Source organism: Xyrauchen texanus, chromosome 34 (genome assembly GCF_025860055.1).
Source record: "Xyrauchen texanus isolate HMW12.3.18 chromosome 34, RBS_HiC_50CHRs, whole genome shotgun sequence".
In the NCBI taxonomy this organism is placed as follows: Eukaryota; Metazoa; Chordata; class Actinopteri; order Cypriniformes; family Catostomidae; genus Xyrauchen; species Xyrauchen texanus.
In genome coordinates, this window is record NC_068309.1 from 35,095,064 (window position 1) to 35,114,893 (window position 19,830).

Consider the following 19,830-nt stretch of genomic DNA (forward strand, 5'->3'; position numbering starts at 1 on the left):
TTGTCACAAAGATTCATCAATCTGAACAAGTTCAGGCTGCATAGAGGGGAATGTTGCATTGTTTCATATTATTCCAGCACCAGGTGAAGTTTCAGCACATAAACGATAAGTCATTGCTTTCCCCCTTCTGCTCTAGTGTACTGAGGTGCTGCTGTGCCTTGTTAAAACTGTATATGTTTAATGTTTCAGTGCTGCTAAAAATGTTGCCTATATGCTTACATAAAACATAGCCTATTGCAACAGTACTTGCTAGGAGAAGAACTTTGATAGTAAGCGATTTGAGCTTAAAATCTGACAGTATTGTTCAGGCCGGGTAGGGTCGGGCCACACAGTCTCTGGTACAGGTCAGGTTTCATTTTAAGGCCCGTGCAGACCTCTATCTCCTGGTAGACATATGTAACATTGTGCTTTGTGTGGATTATCTAATGATCTATTCATCTGATTACCTTGTGTGTAATCGTTTGGTCCTCGTTTGAAAGATAATCACCTCCTCTAAGTAATGATATTGTATGTTCCGTTTATTTTTTGTGACGTTATCAGCGAAAAATGCAGCATACAAGCAACACCAACTTAATTGTCAAAGACATATACTTTGCTATTACTCGCTTTGTTTTTGTCTGTGAGTAAAACAAATAGGCTACTCTACTCTTTGAGAGCTTTACAACAACATAAGACACATGATCAGTTTAATGTTTTTACTGATTGCAGTAATAAGAACAGTTCAATATTTTTTGTATAAATGATCAAAACGGCACACTTCTTCAATTCAATTACCACACAATTGTATAAGCTTGTAAAGTTGGTTATTTAATGCAAACATTAAAGTTTGTCTCCTTCCAATTCATATGCTATAGTAAAAGGGCTGATCAGGGGCAGACTGGCCATCGGGAGAACCAAGCGGGCCAGTGGAAACAGGCTGAATTGGCTGCCATAAGCTAAAATGAGCAGCGGTGTTATGCACAACAGACCACAAAATGCCCTCAACCCCCAACATACCCCCCCCCCTCCACCCCCAACAATTTTGGGCCAGTTGCTATGTAAATTCCTGGCCCGATTTATATTCCCAGTCCAACCCTGGTTATAGTAATATGATTCTGTTAGACCAGATTGAAGAAAATGGCTCATAAGAGTAATTTGTTCGGGAACCAGACTACACTACATGCTCTTGGCCTAACATAAACAATCGCAAAGGTTCAAAGTAAAAAAGATGGCTTAAAACAACTTACATCCGCCATCTCTAAGGAGAATGTCTTCAGCAGTTTCAGCCTTTCTGAATGTTCTGATGTCATGATCCTCCTGGTGTAACTGGTCTTTCATCAAGTCAGCTGCTCTTTGGATTTGCTTGTAAATGCAAGGGTAGTACTTGAAAGTTTCATCAAGGCTTTTCTTGGATAATACATACAGATCACAGTTTGTTGCAGCCCTGTAAAATAACGTTAGGGAAATGAAGCTATGCATATATCCTTATAAATCATTGGCAAATTATGTAATTAAATTGTTAGTTTCTGTGAATTTACTAGTCAAGTCTGTTTGCATTTTCCTTAACTCCCACACTATTTAACCAATGAAATTTCATAACTTTTTCATAACATTTCCAGTCATTCTTTCGAATTAGTGGTAATAGATTGTGGTTGGGTTCCCCAATAACATAAAGCTTTTCAGATCATCTTAACAAATGTTGTACTTTTGTAACTCTGTATTATGCATAATGCTCTGACCAGGGACTCATTTCCCAAAAGCATTGTGATTCTAATTAGCTGGTAGAATCTATCTTACAATTTATCTTTGTTTTGCAGCCCATTTCCAAAAGCCATCTTAATTTAAGTAGTACTTGAAAATGGTCATAGATTTAAGAGTGCTCTGGAGTAATCATAGAGCACTAAGAGCATCGTAAGGAGACAGACTGATGCAGTCACCTGTAGGACAGTCGCAAAATTATAATTAATACAAAGTGTACACTAATGAAATTAAATCTAATGAATGAAGCAGTGATTGTCTAAAGGTAATGGATCATTCTGCTCAAAATGATCACAAAACATCTAGGTTATGGATGTAACCTCCATTCCCTGATGGAGGGAACGAGACATTGTGTCGAAGAAGCGACACTGGGGGCGCCGAATATGCCTCTGATCTATGAAAAAAGGCCAATGGGAATTAGGCAGACCGTATTTGCATACCCCGCCCCTGGACATACAAATACGTCGAGTTCATTCAGGATTTTTCTGGGGAGCCGGAAATGGTCCGGCTACTACAGCGGCTCAGCGATCTGGCCGGGAGGACACAACTTCTGGTTCCCTCCATCAGGGAATGGAGGTCACATCCGTAACCTAGACATTTCCCATCTGTCGCTCACTTTGGTGTTGTGTCGAAGAAGCGACACTAGGGGTCCAATTCAAATCACGCCATGCACTAAGCCGTGTGCTTGTACAGCTGACACAAGAGCGGGCAGGTTTTTTACGTGCAAAGATGACCAGTTGTGTCAGACTGCACGTACACTTCCCCAATGCCCCATAAAAAGTCGTCGGAACGGGCCGAGCCTAGCCGAGCCTCTATTCTCTCTATGTTTCTCACATTGTGCCAAACGGCTTGGGCCCTTACACGCATCGTGGGAAGGGGGTCTTACCCAGTTTCCTATTCTTTCAGGGGGAAAAGACACTGTGGAGACTACACCTGCCCAGAGACAGGGAGGTAAAGTGGCGAATACATCACATGGGCCATTCAAGGTCACATGTGGAAATATGGCACGGTGGTAGATCCAGCCTCAAGGAGGGGGGAGTTGCTGCAGCATGGCGACCGGAGGGCAGTTGAACTGCCTAAGGGAGACGTGGATCTACTCGCAAGGGGACCATACCGCGGAAAATACACACAGGAGTCGTCCAAGCACCTATTCCAGTACAGGGTAGATTTGAGTACCCACAGTGGATTGGGTCAGCAAATTCTCTGCCGAATTGCAGACCCACAGGGCTAGGGAGGAATCATTCAGGGATCCGAATATATGGAATCTCCTGGAAGAGAAAGCGCACAGTTTTACCTCAACCGAGGGAAAGGGCGCTAGGTGCAAGCGATCCACCCGGCCAGTCCATCAGCGTTTTACCGTGTTCTACCGGCTCGGACCTGAGAAAACACGGGACGATACTGACTCAACCCTGAGACTGTAAAATCTCGCAAAGATATTGGGTGTTGCCCAACCCGCTGCTCTACATATGTCTGCCAGGGAGGTGCCCCTGGCCAGTGCCCATGAGGACGCAACAATTCTTGTTGTTGTTGAGTGTGCTTGGACCAGCAAGGGGGGGTCACGACCTGGGTGTGATAGGCCAATGAAATGGCGTCCACTACCCAGTGGGAAAGCCTCTGTTTGGAGACAGTGTTCCCTTTCCACTGTCCACCAAAGCAGAAAAAGAGCTGCTAAGAACATCTAAAGCTCTGCGTGCGGTCCAAATAGGTACGTAAAGCACATACCGGACACAGCAACGAAGGGGCTGGGTCTGCCTCCTCCCGGAGCAGCGCTTGCAGGTTCACTACCTGGTCTCTGAAGGGCGTGGTAGGAACCTTAGGCAAGTAGCCCGGTCGCGGTCTTAGGATCACCTGTGTGTCTGCCGGACCAAACTCCAGGAAAGTGTTGCTAACAGAGAACACTTGCAGGTCCCCGACCCTCTTGATGGAGGTGAGCGCGATCAGCAGGGCAGTCTTTAGAGAGAGGGCCCTGAGTCCAACTGATTCTAGCGGCCTGTGAGGACCACTGAGAGATCCCTGGCCGCGATAGCAGAAAAGTACATCTTCAAGGTGGATGGGGACAGCCTCCCCTCCAACCTCTCCTGCAGGAACAGGAACACCGACCTAACTGCGCACCTCTGTGGGTCTTCAGCCCGGGAAGAACACCAATTTGCGAACAGGCTCTGGCTTGGCCGATCGTGTCTAAGACAGCAGGTGGTAGACCAGCCAGATCTTCCGCTTCCCGTCCAGGGGCCAGACGTGGAGGTTCCAGAGGTCTGGGTGCGGATGCTAGAGCATGCCGCGTCCCTGAGAAAGAAGGTCCTTCCTCAGGGGAATTCATCAGGGAGGGGCTATCGCGAGGAGTACGAGTTCCGAGAACCAGGCCCGGGTGGGCCAGTAAGGAGCCACTAGGGTGACTTGTTCCTCGTCCTCCCTGACCTTGCACAGCACCTGGCATCTTTGATTGCGTTGTCGTGACAGTGTGTCCGCTATCACATTGAGGTCGCCAGGGATGTGAGTGGCGTGCAGCGACTTGAGTCGTGGCTGGCTCCAAAGGAAGAGACGACGGGCGAGTCGCGACATGTGGCGGGAGCGTACGCCGCCTTGGCGATTTATGTACGCTACCGTGATGGTGCTGTCTGACCTGACTAGGACATGTTTGTCTTGAACTAATGGGAGAAACTTCCGCAGTCAGCAACTCTAGGCAGTTGATGTGCCAGTGCAGCTGGGCCACTTTCCAAAGGCCCGTGGTTGCGTGCCCGTTGCACACGGCGCCCCAACCTGATTTGAAGGCGTCGGTCGTGACCAGGATGCGTCGGGACACCTGCTGCAGGGGCACTCCTGCCAGTAAAAAGCAGAGGTCTGTCCAGGGTTTGAATGTTTGGCGGCAGGGATTGTTACCCGGTGCGTGCCATAGCGCCATGCTCGTCTCGGGACTCAAGTCTGAAGCCAGTGCTGAAGCGGTCTCATATGCATCAACCCCAGCGGTGTGAAAAGGACGTTCAACGCCAGCTACGTATTGCTCTTTTAGAGAAAATAACTCTTTCAGAGAAATTTGCTCTTTTAAAAACTCTTAAGTTTGCGCTGTTGAAGTGCCCAGGAGCAAACTGCACTGCCGTGCAGAGAATAGAGAATTGAGAATGCCGCTGAAGTGCGCCATAGATCCAACAGCAGGCAAGCGTCAGAGGAAACAGGAACAGGTGTGTGACTCGCAGCTGACTGCAACACAACCATCGGCTCCGAAGAAAATTTCTGAATGAACTCGACGTATTTGCCGCTTTTATACCTGTATGTCCAGGGGCGGGGTATGCAAATACTGTCTGCCTAATTCCCATTGGCCTTTTTTCATAGATCAGAGGCATATTCGGTGCTCGAGAGACCCCTAGTGATGCTTCTTCGACACAACTTCGAAGTGAGCGACAGATGGGGAACTACTATTCATTTTGTAGTTATTTAGGTTGAGTGTTTAAGAAAATAAAAGTAAACTTTTCCCAGTGGAATAAATGTATATGTATTTCTAAACTTACAATGATGTGCAACACTACACTGTCACATTTCAGCACTTCACAAATACAGACGCGACTCTCTGAACCCTTAAACGAGACCCAGGACCTCATTTCACCCCCTGTACCTCATCCATTTTTTTGAAGTTGTGCCCACACCTTTCATCAATTCATCTCTTATAAATAGTATAACAAAACAAAAACAAAAAAGACAAAATAAACTTTTTAAAACTTTTTTTACACCAAAAGTGTACATAAACCGTAAATTGTTTTTGCACTTCCTTAAATTGTATATTCATATATGATTATTTCATATCTATAGAAATTTACTCTCTATTTCTTTGTTTATTACAAGATAAATGAGTAATATATTCAAACAAACAAATATATCACTTTGATTTTCTGTACAACAATGGTGAATTATCAGTATGCCATATGCATTTACACAAAAACAATATATACATGCTATTTTTACTGTTGTTTCAGAGATTTGATTGACATTTGACATTGCTATTTGATGAAGAAACAACACTGAAGTAAACTATAGCAAGTGTAACCCATGAATAGTATGATATGACTATTGTCATTTGGGTGTTCTACTGAAATTATAAGAAATTATAAATAAGTTGTGCACCTGTTTAGACACAATAAGTGCCTGAGAAAATACCTATCTTTTGTGTTATGGGTAGCTCAATATGTGTTAGACAGCCAGTTGCGTCTCATGAAATTTCAGTGTGAAAGTAATTAATCCTGTTCTTGATTTGTTCTATTATCTATTTAATTTATGAAAAATAAAACATCAAAATATAATTTAGTATTTTCTAACTGTCTTGAAAATATTTAAAAAATTTGACACTATCTGGGAATTTTGTAATTACATTTTTTATAAATATAAAAGCCAGGTCTCTAAAGACCTGAATATGTAAGAGTGTTTTTACTTTCACATCTGAAAGTTAAAGTGGAGATTTAGAGTTAAAAAAGGACTTAAATATTGACCTGTTTCACATCCACACCTATCATATCGAGTCATACCACTGGATTCTTATGGATTACTTTTATGTTTCCTTTATATGGCTTTTTTGAGCTACAAAGTTTTGGTCACCATTCACTTCCACTGTATGGACCTAAAGAGCTGAAAATTTCTTCTAAAATGAGTTGTTTGTGTTCTGCTAAAGAAAGAGAGTCTGGGATGGCATGAGGGTGAATAAACAACGAGAGAATTTTCATTTGTGGGTCAACTATCCCTTGAAGTAGCACTTAAAGCATGATAGTGTTAAGTGCAGATTTGGGTTACACACATAAAAAACTAACGCTCGTAAACTCTAAAATCAATAGTTACTGGGAAACAAGGCCTAGTTTTACATGCATATCAGAAACATACCTGTCAACATTTGGGTACCAAAATCCTGGAGACCTCTAAGTGGTGGTGGTGGTGGGGGGGGCTAGGAATGGGTGATTCGATACCAAGTACTTTAAGGCAAGAATCGCCAATATCGATACGCACATCAAAATGTGTTTCTACTTCTGCATCTTAAACGGGAGTCTGTGTAAGGCCTGGTTCAGAACTCACAGGTCCAAGACTGGCCGCAACCCACCGCCTTTCTTTGGCACGATGAAGTAAGGGCTGTAGAACCCTTCCACATCTCGGCTGGAGGGACAGGCTCTATCGCGCCCTTGCGAAGAAGGGTCGCGATCTCCGCACGCAGGGTGGCACCATTCTCGCTCTGCACCGAAGTGAAGCGGATGCTGCTGAACCGGGGCGGGTGCCTGGCAAACTGAATCACGTAGCCAAGTTGGATGGACCTGGCCAGCCACCGCGACGGGTTGGAAAGCGTTAGCGACGCGTCCAAGCTCTGAGCACTAAGGGGACGATCGCGTCTGATGTACCTGGGGTGGGACATCGAGGTGGGGAGGATTAGGTGACAACGCGTCAGGGAGTGTTGTTCCCCAATCAAAGCAATTACCTTGCTCTGCGAAACCGGCATAGGGCAGGTTAGCAACTGAGGAGGAGGGCCTCTTGGGTCATCCTCAAGGCTCGTCACAACCGACGGACCGTAGGTGTGGCGCGCAAAGTCTATCATAGCTCTTAACAGATCTGCACTGCTCTTACACTTTAGTTTAGAACAGCATGAACCACAACCTGTCAGACCATCAGTGCTCATGGAACGTCTCTTGTCCAATCAGATTTGAGGACTGGAACTAACTGGTGTGTGTGTGTGTGTGTGTGTGTGTGTGTGTGTGTGTGTGTGTGTGTATATATATATATATATATATATATATATATATATATATAAGTAATGCATATTAAATGTGAGTTTTAATAAAGTACTTAGATTTCATCTGATTTTTCTCACATTATTATAAGACATTAGATAAAATCAAGTTTGAAGAAATGAATCTCTCTGCTAATAAATTTGACCAAAAATCCATGCTTTGAATATTGAGAAGAAAGTAATAAGAGAAAAATTTACCTTATTGTTGCTGCTCTTGGTTCTCCCAGGAGCAAACTTCTCTCACCAAAGTATTGTCCAGCTTTTAGTTTGACAACAACTGTTAATTCATCCTTTGACAGCACATCCACTTCTCCCTTTTCAATGAAGTACATCTAGGAAAACAAAGTGTAACAATTTTAAAACATCATTACAAATATCTGTGAAACTTCATTTCAGGGATATATGAACATTTCAAATGTCAATCTACATAAACTACGGTCCTAATTTTCAGTTGGTTCACACATTTTTAATATGGCTGACGTGTCATGATAATATGACATTTGCACACCAATAATTAGGGCTGTCAATTGATTAAAAAAAATGCACTATAAGCTTGATTGAGTAATCAAATCCCTCAAATGAAGATAATTCAAAGACATTGCATAAAGGTAAGCATTGGAATAGACATTAACATATTTGCTTTACATGTAACTCAATATATACTTTATTTCAATATAATCTAACATAAGCCTATTAATAAGCCCAAGGAATCAAAAATACACAAATTAATTCCACATCTTTCGAAAAGAGGAAAAGAATTACAATTTCCAAGATTAGTAAATGTTGTCATTGTTAGTTCATGTTAATTAATGTAATTAACTAATGTTGACAAATGCAACCTTTTGGTAAAGTGTTACCAAATATTTGTGTAGACAGATTGTGAGAACACACTCTGTGTGAATAATTTTTTCAAAGTTAACTGTACTAAATTAGCTTAAATTGACGGCCCTAATAATTAACCACCGTTTTATAATTAATTATTTTTTTTTTTAAATACCTCTGATCCATAGTCATTTTTCTTATATATGAGATCACTGGCTCTGTAAAGGCATGGTCGAATTCTTCTGGCTAACAGGCGAATGAAACATCCATCCGTTTCTAACTGCTCCATATTCTCCTTTGTCAGCATTGTCTCAAAAAATGGCCCCTACAAGCAACAACATGTAAGTTTGACTCTCAGTTGATTCTCTTCAGCTCAATTAATTATAATAATCAATATAATTCAAATAATCAATGTCCTGTATGATTCCCAAATTTCAATGCTGAGTAAACTTCTTTTAGTGACTCTATTATACACTCACTGACCACTTTATTAGGTACCTGAATAGCATCTCAGAATGCACAACAGGTCGAACCTTGACGTGGATGGGCTACAACAGCAGAACAAGTCAGCCAAGAACAGAAAGTTGAGGCAACAGTGGGCCTACCATCTGTGTACCTCAGCAGAAATCCAGATTCATCAGAACAGGCAATGTTTTTCCAGTCTTCAATTGTCCAGTTTTAGTGAGCCTGTGCCCACTGCAGCCTCAGCTTTCTGTTCTTGGCTGACAGAATTTGAACACAGTATGGCCTTCTACTGTTGTAGCCCATCCGCGTCAAGATTCAACATGTGCATTCTGAGATTATATTCTTCTCATCACAATTGTACAGAGTGGTTATCTGAGTTACTGTAGCTTTTCTGTAAGCTCGAACCATTCTGGCCATTCTCTGTTGACCTCTCTCATCAACAAGGCATTTCCATCTACAGAACTGCCTCTCACTGGATGTTTTTTGGTTTTTGGCACCATTCTGAGTCAACTCTAGAGACTGTTGTGTGTGAAAATCCCAGTTGATCAGCAGTTACAGAAATACTCAAACCAGCCCATCTGGCACCAACAATTATGCCACGGTCCAAATCACTGAGATCACATTTTTCCCCATTCTAGTGGTTGATGTGAACATTAACTGAAGCCCTTTATCTGCTTGATTTTATGTATTACACTTCTGCCACATGATTGGCTGATTAGATAATCGCAGGAATATGTAGGTGTACAGGTGTGTACCTAATGAAGTGGTTGGTGAGTGTATATAAATATGCTCTACAGAAGTTTTTACACACTTTACTCGTCTTATATTTGACTGAATAACAAAGTATTCACTGGCAACAGCTTTAGATTAAGCAAATTAAGGAAATATTCACAAGATACATTATTGCATTGAGTTTTCCCGCTTTCCTGATTTCCAGAGGAGTCAAACGATGCATCACTGATTCATTCTCATTCTTCCTCTGGATATTAAGACCAAACACCTGTGAAAAGAGATTACTTTACAGAATAAAGCATATCAGTTGACAGTCTTTTTAACAAAAATAGCCAAGAATATACTTTACCTTTGCTATAAAATCAGCATAAAGAACTGTTGATATATCACCAACTAGTGAAGAGGGTAAATACTCAAACAGTTTGTCTTGATCAATTCCTTTCGTGCGAATCCATCGGAATGTGTAAAATCCAATTATACTGTCGTATAAAGCCCCAGTTATTTCATGGCTCTTGGTGGAAGAAAAATAAATTAATGCAATAGAAAGTATAAATACTGTACATGCATATACTTTTAAGACACTGTTTAAAAATTCATACCTTAAGGAATAATTTCATGCTCTCAGTTCTTTCAGTATAAGCAGCTCTCATGGCATCAGCGTTAGCCAGCATAGCAGTAATAGTGCCAGATAACCAGCCACAAAACAGTGTCCCAGCAATCATGATTAGAATCATGCCAATTTTCTGAAAGTTTGTTTTTATTTCACAAAGAAAAGTTAGTGGCTGATTTAGTATCATTTCGCAGCTCTGAGGTCTCCACACATGCATAGCACATAAAAACATTGTGGAATATGTGAACAAAAATATTTATTTATGCTTATGTCATTTAAAAAGCTGTGGCCTGAAATAGAGCAAATTAAAGCCCAGACAATGTAGTTGTTTTTGTTTGTTTTAATCTCAAATAATTAGGAGTGAATCTCACAAAACCTGCCAAGAATATCCAGGTCATATTTCACCCCAAAATCTAAAGAAAATGAATAAGAAATAATATTTTGCTCTTTTCTTATTCTTGTTAGCAGTGTTGGATAATAAGTTCCTTTGTTCATTGTCGCACACATGTCATACACTCAGCACCTCCATCTGTTTCTCCCTTCCAGTAACTCATTAGTGACTATTCAGCTGTCACAGAAACGCAAACAAATGTACATATGAACATAATTAATGTTTCAAAAGTATTCAATGTTTTTGGGAATGAACTTAATTTAAAGTCAGTAATGGTTATCTGATTACAATAATTAATTTTTGACTTAAAAAGTCATTTTTGTACTGCTTGTAATTTATGCTGATTAAAATAACAGTGATAGTATTACAGATCTTTATACCGTAATATAGTAAAAATTACTGTATTACAGTAATGAGAATTTGGGTGAAAATGGCCTTTATTTTCTTGAAAATAATGTCAAAAAAAAAAAAAAAAGGGCTCTTACCATTGAAGTTACGCTTGGATGTATGTCCCCGAATCCAACACCACATATTGTTGTGGTTGCAAAGTAAAAGCTTACTATATATAACTTCGAGAAAGTAACAGCGTCTGAAAGAACAAAATTGGCTATTTTATAAAACATTTTGAACATAAAGCTAAATATACAAATTTATTTAATTAAGAATACAAAATTTGACAGAAATGTAATTTATGAACTTCACTTCAATGGTCTGAAAAGCAATACGTACCAAAATCTACATTAAATGACCTGTCCAAATGTTTGACCCATGTAAATGGTGTACAATTGTGCTTTGTCATTGGGAGCAGGTAATATGTGGTGTCTCCATGAATGTCCGCTACAGGGCACACACTTGCAAAGACAATACAAGTGATGAAGTGTATGAAGAGGGTGCAATACAATAACAACTTTACAAAAGTAATAATGTTCTTTTCTGCGCCAATGTCAGCCTGCATGTACGAAAATGCAAGGGGAACGCGATACAACTGGAAAATATGCGGGATCCTTAAGTAAGCGTAAAGATGTAATGCTTCAGGATTGGCATAAAATCCATTTTTACTGAATGGTGAAACCATCATCCAACCCACAACTTCCCAGGGAAAGCAGGTTATGAAATCCATAAGGAAGCCGTTTTTGACATAATGATGTGCTGTTTCCAGTGTGTCAACTTGGAGGTCATTGCTTTTGTAGAAAGCAACATGCATTCGGATATACATGTCAATCCAACAAAGCAATCCCAATACGTAACAAACAATCCACAGCTCCATTTTGTAGTGTAAAAATGCAAAAAGCAATGACGAAATGACACTGACTGCGACGGCTAACATGGTCCGGAAAAACTCCCATCTTACATACAGTGAATTGCTGGGCAAAATGGCTCTCCTGCAACAGAGTGTTAAATAAATTAAATTATAATGTAATGTGAAGAAATTCAAAATTTAGGACATACTATATGCCCTCATTCACCTAGTTTGCCTTTTTTTGTTTTTTCCTCAGTGGATCGGTCAAATTTTATGAGAGGGTTTCCTAAAGTATATTTTTGAGGTAAAAATCTTTCAAATGACAGAATAGCACTGCATTTACCTCATTAAGAAAACAGATGGACATGACCTTGAGATGAAATGTGTAATGTGCTCCTTTACTGTTCTGTAAATGCGAAGACACAAATATACATTTTACTTCACTAATTTATTACAATAAAAACAATGAATCACTTCAGTCATGCAATGCAGTCACACAGTGCATTCAGATTTATATGAACTATTAACACAACTCATTTAGGGGCTGAGAATATATAAATCACTTAAACTTTCTGCTTACTTTGGCCTCCGTGCTCCTAGTCGTTTCTTTTGAAGTTTCTGTGCTTTTTCAGCAACAGTTTCTTCCTCTGATCCAGCGTAGATTGGAATGTTTCCAAAGTCCTCCACATCTACAGGTAAAGGTCAAGTAAACTGAGGCTTTCACATTGGCTGGTTAATAGACATTAGAGAATCTCTGCCTTTTACAAGCTCTGTTTTGTTTTTAAAGTTCTTTTCAGCAGAGTCGTTGAGTTGATTACCCATTAATCTGGTCATATTTGCCAAAGTGATGGTTCTATCAAAGTTGTATTTGTTACACAGCAAATGCTAAAGCAGCTTTATGTTGAAGTCAATTTCCCCATTAAAGATCTCCTTTGCAATAACCTGGTTGCAGCAAAGACTTGCTTAAAATTAAGCATATTTTATATGAACTTTTATGTTATAAACCTATATTTCAGTAAATGAAAAGTGTGTAAAAACATCAAAATAATTAATGCATTGGGGATATCTGTTGACATCTGCTGGAATATTATTTTTTTTATAATTATATGAAATAACAACTATGGGCAGTAGATGGCTCCTGTGCTGCATGCATTGGCTGATCTCTATAAGCTCATGTTCTAACAAACTTAATTTCTAGATATATCCCCAAGTAATGCATTTTAAATATATTGAAACAATATAAAAAACTATTATTTGTCACATTGTAGCATTAAAGTGTTTGCAATGATGCTCCAATATGCTGTCAAACATGACCATGCTTCCAGTCAAATCTGATTGTGTAACAAAGATAAGACACCTGTCATTTATTTCAAACATCAAAATTCTAGCATAAACTTTGTCATACAGGGGTCAGACTTCGACCAGTGAAGTATGTTTGGTATATATAGAGGTTTGTCTACACATGTGAGGGCCAAATGTCTTCTTCAGAAAAAAAAAAAAAAAAAAGGCTCCTAAATGTGTCAAATGATGTTGATTTTATAATCTAGTGATGTGTTTGTGTGATGGTAAGGGTTTGGTTTGGGGGTAGAGTTCTGAAATAGAAAATATTTTTAGCCTGATATGAAATCAATTGAAGTCAATGAACAAACCTGTATGTGTGTGTGTGTGTGTGTGTGTGTGTGTGTGTGTGTGTGTGTGTGTGTGTGTGGGCATATTTTTTGCATTGTAGATGTTTTATAGATTCACCCCTTCATTTATTTGTGGTTGTGTTCTGCATTGTGTCTGATTTATTGATTTTTTTATTTGACAAAAAAAAAGGATAACAATCTCTGTTTTTTAGTATATCCTATTAATTTCCTACAGCGGGTCAAATCACCCGAACACCACAAGTGTTGCTTTTTTTTTTTACGACCCCTTAAACTTATCGAATCAAGATTTTTTTATGTGTGTTCCAATACCCAGTGGATGAAAAGTCACTTATTCTTGTACCACTCATATAAAGGTTACCATTTTTATTTAAGAAACAACATGAAAACAGGTCAATAAAGACCCGAACAGCAACCAAGGGTTGAAGTTTCCAATCGTACACTTATTTCCCTTTAAATTTGCATGTATTTAATGAAAAAAAAAAAACGGCCATTACAGCTGCCTTTAGCATCATCCTGTTTCAAAAATGCATCTTAAAATTATAATGAAATTCCTTCACAAACTCACAGTTTATTGTGGATAACATGTCAACAAACATGAAAGAATGGATGTTGCCGTTTTTGCACTTATTGACACATTTGCAATAATAAATACTGCGAGTAGGGAGCTATCGGTGAGGTTTTATTTTCTTTACTTAATATTTTTGTCTCCTTCTACCAAATACCTTCCTCTCCTTTTTCAACAAATGTGAAAGAATGGCTTGTGTCCATCTTTATGTGGATTTGCATTAAGGAAAAAATAAATAAATGTAGCTGCATGCAGCAATACCGGGGGCAAGCCGATTATCGGAACCATGAGCAGCATAGCATTTTTAGCAATAGCATTATAAATTTTGACCACAAGGTGGCGCTGTACCAAAAATGATTGAGTTCCCTCAGAGCGTGTTTCGTAATAATACGCGAAGTAGTTAGTAAAATACAGCATTTTATGTCTAAATTAAAAATGGCCATCGTCCAAAATGACAGGAAAATGTGGTTTCGTTTGTCTCAGTTTGTAGCACTTGATCTAAAGAGACAATTTTTGTTATTTTGGGCAAAAGTGTTCAAGAGTTATTGGCCAAAAAAAAAAGTTTTTTTCTATCTCCTGACCAGTAGGAGGCAGTGTGCCAAAACGCTGCAGGTAACCTCAGGGCCTAATGGTCGTGACACGTACCAAGTTTCATCCCAATCCCTCAAAGCGTTGCAGAGATACAACCTCAAGTGTCATTCAAAATGGTATGGTTTGTCAAAATTCTGTGAATTAATTTTATCGTGAGTGCCTCTAGATGATGCAGGCCAATTTTCGTGCAAATCGGACAAACGTCCTAGGACAAGTTAAAAAAGTATTTTTTTCAGAAAATTCAAAATGGCCGATGTCCAAAATGGCCGACATAGGTATTTTTCATATCGTTGTACTCGCTATACCCCAATGAATCTAATGAGACCAATTTGATGATTTTATGACGAACTGTTTGAGCAAAAAATTGGCTTTTTTCATATCTCGTGACCAGTAGGGGGCAGTGCACCAAAACGCTGCAGGTAACCTCAGGGGTTAATGGTGATGACACATACCAAGTTTCGCCCAATGCCTCAAAGCGTTGCAGAGATACAGCCTCACGTTCAATTTTGCGTGTTCTCCATCTAATTCGTTGAAGCGCCATTCAAAAACAGTGTAGTTTATCAAAATTCTGTGAATAATGTTTTGTTGTGAGTGCCTCTAGATGATGCAGGCCAATTTTCATGCAAATTGGACAAACGGCCTAGGAGTCGGAAAAGTAGGTTTTTCAGAAAATTCAAAATTGCGGAAAATTACATCATAGGGTGCAATCAAATTGTCATGAGTCAAGGAATCAGAGAATTTTGTTTCTAGGACTCACAGTTCAAAAGTTTTTAACATAAACGTGAGTGCAAATTTGGCCAGTTGGTGGCTCTAGAGGGTTTGAGGTAGAGACGCCAAATTTGCTGTGGTAACACATCAGACTGTCCTCTATCTCAATGTCAAATTTCATAACTTTTCTCTTGTTGTTCTCATAGTTGTTATTTCATGTAATTATATATTTTTTTTATTCCAGCAGATGTCAACAGATATTCCCAATGCATTAATTATTATGATGTTTTGACGGTTCTATGGGCTGCCATAGACTCAAGACCAGAAGAAGCAGCAGAATAATAAGAAAACTAACAAAAACAATAGGGGTCTTTTGCCCCATCGGGGCTTGACCCCTAAAAACAGCTGAAAATAATAAAGAAAGCAGGTAGGGAGAGGTGAATGATGTTTAATTTATTTTATAATTATTTTTTGTCTCCTGCTCCCAAAACCTTGCTCTCCTTTTTCAACAAACACGAAAGAACATTTTTTGCTATTTGCAAAAGGAAACATTTAAGAAAAATAGCTGAAAATAATAAAGACAGCGGGTAGGGAGATGTGGGTGAAGTTTAATTTTATTTTCTAATATTTTTTTGTCTTCTGCTCCTTAATACCTTGCCCTCTTCTTGCGCTCTCTATTTATTGAATTGGCTGTGGCTCATTGTCAGACTTTTGCTCGTTGGAACAGTGCACACACATGACAAGACGTCAAGATATCAAGTTGTTTTAAAAATTGGCGTAGTGTCTAGGACTCGTCTCGCATGTCACAGGAGTGCACACACAACAAGAATGTTCATCGTGAGATCTGAGACTTCTCGTCGCAGACCAGTCCCTGACTCAAAACATGAAAAGAGATGAGCTTGAGTCATGTAGTGTACACTAAGCTTAAATGGCAGAACCCCCTCCGCACAGTGAAACTAAACTAAACTAAACCTTTAAACCACAGCATTACTCACAGCATTTTGACTTCTTCGAATATCTTCGGCCCTGAAATGTCAATGGGACTTTCTTCTTCTTATGTACACCCTCTGAATCATCTTGGACTTTGCATTGCCTTTTCATTTTTTTCTCCACAGTGTCGACCAATGTCTGGTAGCACTCCGAGTTTGCTTGAAGTTCTTCAATTTGTCTAGAAGAAAGAGAATTTTCTCCTAAAATGTATTTTAATATTAACATGCAACAGACATTTTATTCTACTGTATAATTTAATTCTACTTGAATTAAATGTAACTTACCCTATAAGAACGGGATATTTCTCAAGAACTACTCTGACCTTGTCAAAATCAAGAACTAAAATTTCACAGCACGTCATTGCACGCACTGTCAACGTGGCTTGTTTTCCAAACAAAAAACCTGCCTTCATAGAACAGTAAGAAAAGTTGATTATATGAAAAGATGAATACAAGGGTACTAATAAACAATACATAGCCCCCTATTCAAACATTACCTCTCCAAAATACATGCCCTTTCGATAGCGTCCAACAATTTCTGAAAGGTCATCATTCAAAATCTGTAGAAACAGATTAAGCAATTAAAGCTTAAAGTATCACTTAAATACTAGATTTGGTTTTTTGCAAACTCTGCAGTTAGCGCAACCAAATGGCGAGAGCGAAAATTGCTGAATGAGCCGTTTATACAGGATGTGTTTTTGTACTAAAAACTAGCAAAAAAAAAAACTGTAGGGCTCTCGAGAACCATATCTCAAAGTTGAATTACTTTTAACTTCACATGGTTTGAAAGCGCAGCGCTAATTGTACAAGATGCTTAAAAAACAGCAAGATCACAAAGATAAAAATGAATCCACTTGTTCTGTTCACCTGACATGTTCCTTCTCGAATGCAAAAGAGTTCTCTTGTGATAGTATTACTATACTGGATGATTTCCCCTTTGGGAAAAAAGTACATGACTGAGGTTGATGCAAGGTCCTGTATAAATGACAGTCCAGCTTCTTCAAAGTAAGGAATCTACAGGAAAAAATACAAAATACATTTGTAACATTTACTCGAAGGAACTTGTGTGTTAAAAGTAGGGCTGGGTATTGATACAACTGTCCTGACTTGATTCAATTAGATTTACAAGCTCTCTCTTTGATTCACTTCAATTCAATTCTGATTAGAGTATAATTCAGTAACATTATAATCTTCTTTATGCTTATATACTGTATGAAAGACATTTTTTCACAGCTAGTGCTGTTAATCATACAGGGGACCTTCTTTCTTGGTGCATTACGCCATTTTACAAATGTTATTTTATAATAAATAAATACAAATGTGGAGATCAAAGCGGCGCTTGATGCTGGCATTGACGCCCTGATGCTACATTCTACCTGCAGAATAATATTGTGGACTATGACAGTTTACGAGATTTAATGCCCATTGCAATGAATATGCAATCTGTGTGGGGACTAGTTATTTCAATTAGTCAATTAGGGAAACATTTAATGTTACTTGAATTAGTGCTATTTTAGTGTATTTCTATCTTTATACTCTGAAAGGCTTTGTTGTGTACTTTGATATGTGAAACAAGTGGTAAAATGGTACTGTCTCTTTAAGAATAGCGGCAGCGACTGACAAAAGTGTTTTGGTAGAGCACATGTTAATGTGAGTGGAGCTGAATGCTTCTTTACTGCATCTGTGCTATGTGTGCATTCAGTAACTATTGTCATTGTGTCATCTTGGACTTATGCTGACACCTAGCGGCTTGGATGCAGTATAATTTAAAATCAAAAGTTTCAGATGACATTGTAGAAATGTAGTATTCACAGTCAGACATGATTACTTTAATCAGTGAGTGAAAGTGTCAAATAACAGGATGATTACTGAGATTAAGAGAGTAGTATTCAGCTGGTCGTGTGATTCTAACATGGCCGCCCCCATGAGCGCATCTTCTCCATGTAGAATAAAACAGCTTTTATAAGATTACTGATATAACTGGAGTCTTCATTTTAATGTGAGTGCTCATGATTTCCTACATATATTGCAAAATTACAATTCATGTCTTTAGGAGGAAAAAATTACTGAGTACACCTTTAAAAGAGACATTATTGAATAGTAAAATGATTGTGTGGATCTCATCTTTGGACACACATTACACGTAACGAGTCAAACCAAACTTTTAGTAAAAAAGATTGAGTAAAAGATCGATTTTGCTATTTTAAGAATTGATATCAGGATCCCTTAAATGAAGATTATGTTTAATCGAACAATCCATATTTTTTTTTACCAGATGGATAGGGATTTAAGTTATAAAAATATGACACTGTTGGTTAACCCGCAGAATACTATTGATTTATAAGACACAAAGAGATTATGTTTGTTATAAGGTAATTCAAAACCTGACCTTTGATAGAAGCTCCCCTCTCTCTGCCATGAGGACAGTCTGTTTCAGTTCAACTGGCAAGTCACGCATTAAAAATGGTCCTCCAGGGTATGCTTCACCTCTGATGAAATGATAATAATAATCAATAAATAATAATACAAATAAATAAGGTTTCATAAGAAATGTCCTAATTATATCTAGCCAAGTCCTGGCAATAAAATACAAATATGGAGACAAAATTCTCTAGCTTTTATGGATAGTTTTATTAATAAAAAATTTATTGCAGATTGTAAGTAACAGTGAACTTTGACACACTCCATTCCGAGTCTCATTTATATAACACATTTTAAACTAGAGCCTTTATATCTTTGTGAGTAACTCATTCTCAACTAACTCAACTAATTCACCCTTCGCTAAGCCCCACCTTAAAAGCGTTTCTGACAAATCATGTCTTAGCAACCGTTGCCCCACCGCCGTTTACAATGAGAGCCTATGGGAGTAATGTGTGTTTGGGTAGTTTTCAGCTGGATTTTATTTAAATTATTAAAAAAAAAATTTAAACATTGTTGTTGCTGGGTCACTTGTAATGAAAAAAATGTAATAAAAACTTTTTGATTTGCTATGGATTAAAGTGTTTCATTCCTCATTCCCAAATGAATGTATAACATAAGCAAGGACACCCTACATTTGCTCCAAGGTAAATTAAAGCTAATAACTAATTAATTCATTTAGGTATTGATTTAGATCTTAGTAAAAATTATAATAAATAGAGTTCACAGCAATCGCTATTAAATTATGTTTTCTCTTTTCAAGTGACTGTAATAACTGACTGCCTAACTTAGCTTAGCAATCCTGTGCCTAACCTTTAAGGTCAACCTTTAATGTGTGTGATTTTTGTAGATGTTGAAATACCTTCTGCTAAACACGGGACACCCTGATGAAGACCCATTTTGGCCGATACGCATTGGTGCTTTTTTAAGATGTAGCCCCTCTAATAAAGGCTTTTTAATATTAAAATTCCACATAAGTGCCTGGATGTGGATTCATGTTTTCATTAGTGGGAAACATCCACTAATATTTTTCATGTATTTTGCACCCTTTCTGGAGCACCTGTGACATTTTTTAAACACCAGATGTGCTCTTGGATGTAATTTCTTTTCATTAATGTACAGAGTTAATAGACATCAAAGCTGTTCAATCTGGTGCATTCA

At 38.7% G+C, this 19,830-nt stretch overlaps 1 protein-coding gene across 1 annotated transcript in view; it reads right to left on the reverse strand.

Moving 5' to 3' along the window:
• Positions 1-19,830, reverse strand: part of LOC127627587 (uncharacterized) — a 59,347-nt gene that overhangs the window by 15,504 nt on the left and 24,013 nt on the right. Inside the window, exons 19-33 of the mRNA XM_052104024.1 lie at positions 18,641-18,740; positions 17,119-17,265; positions 16,749-16,811; positions 16,537-16,658; positions 16,258-16,430; positions 12,330-12,438; positions 12,093-12,155; positions 11,239-11,891; positions 10,995-11,098; positions 10,108-10,251; positions 9,858-10,019; positions 9,684-9,776; positions 8,487-8,636; positions 7,688-7,821; positions 1,227-1,423 (exon numbers count right to left, since the gene is read on the reverse strand). Of these exons, the coding sequence (XP_051959984.1) occupies positions 1,227-1,423; positions 7,688-7,821; positions 8,487-8,636; positions 9,684-9,776; positions 9,858-10,019; positions 10,108-10,251; positions 10,995-11,098; positions 11,239-11,891; positions 12,093-12,155; positions 12,330-12,438; positions 16,258-16,430; positions 16,537-16,658; positions 16,749-16,811; positions 17,119-17,265; positions 18,641-18,740 (2,414 nt within the window). The remainder of the gene's footprint in view (positions 1-1,226; positions 1,424-7,687; positions 7,822-8,486; positions 8,637-9,683; positions 9,777-9,857; positions 10,020-10,107; positions 10,252-10,994; positions 11,099-11,238; positions 11,892-12,092; positions 12,156-12,329; positions 12,439-16,257; positions 16,431-16,536; positions 16,659-16,748; positions 16,812-17,118; positions 17,266-18,640; positions 18,741-19,830) is intronic.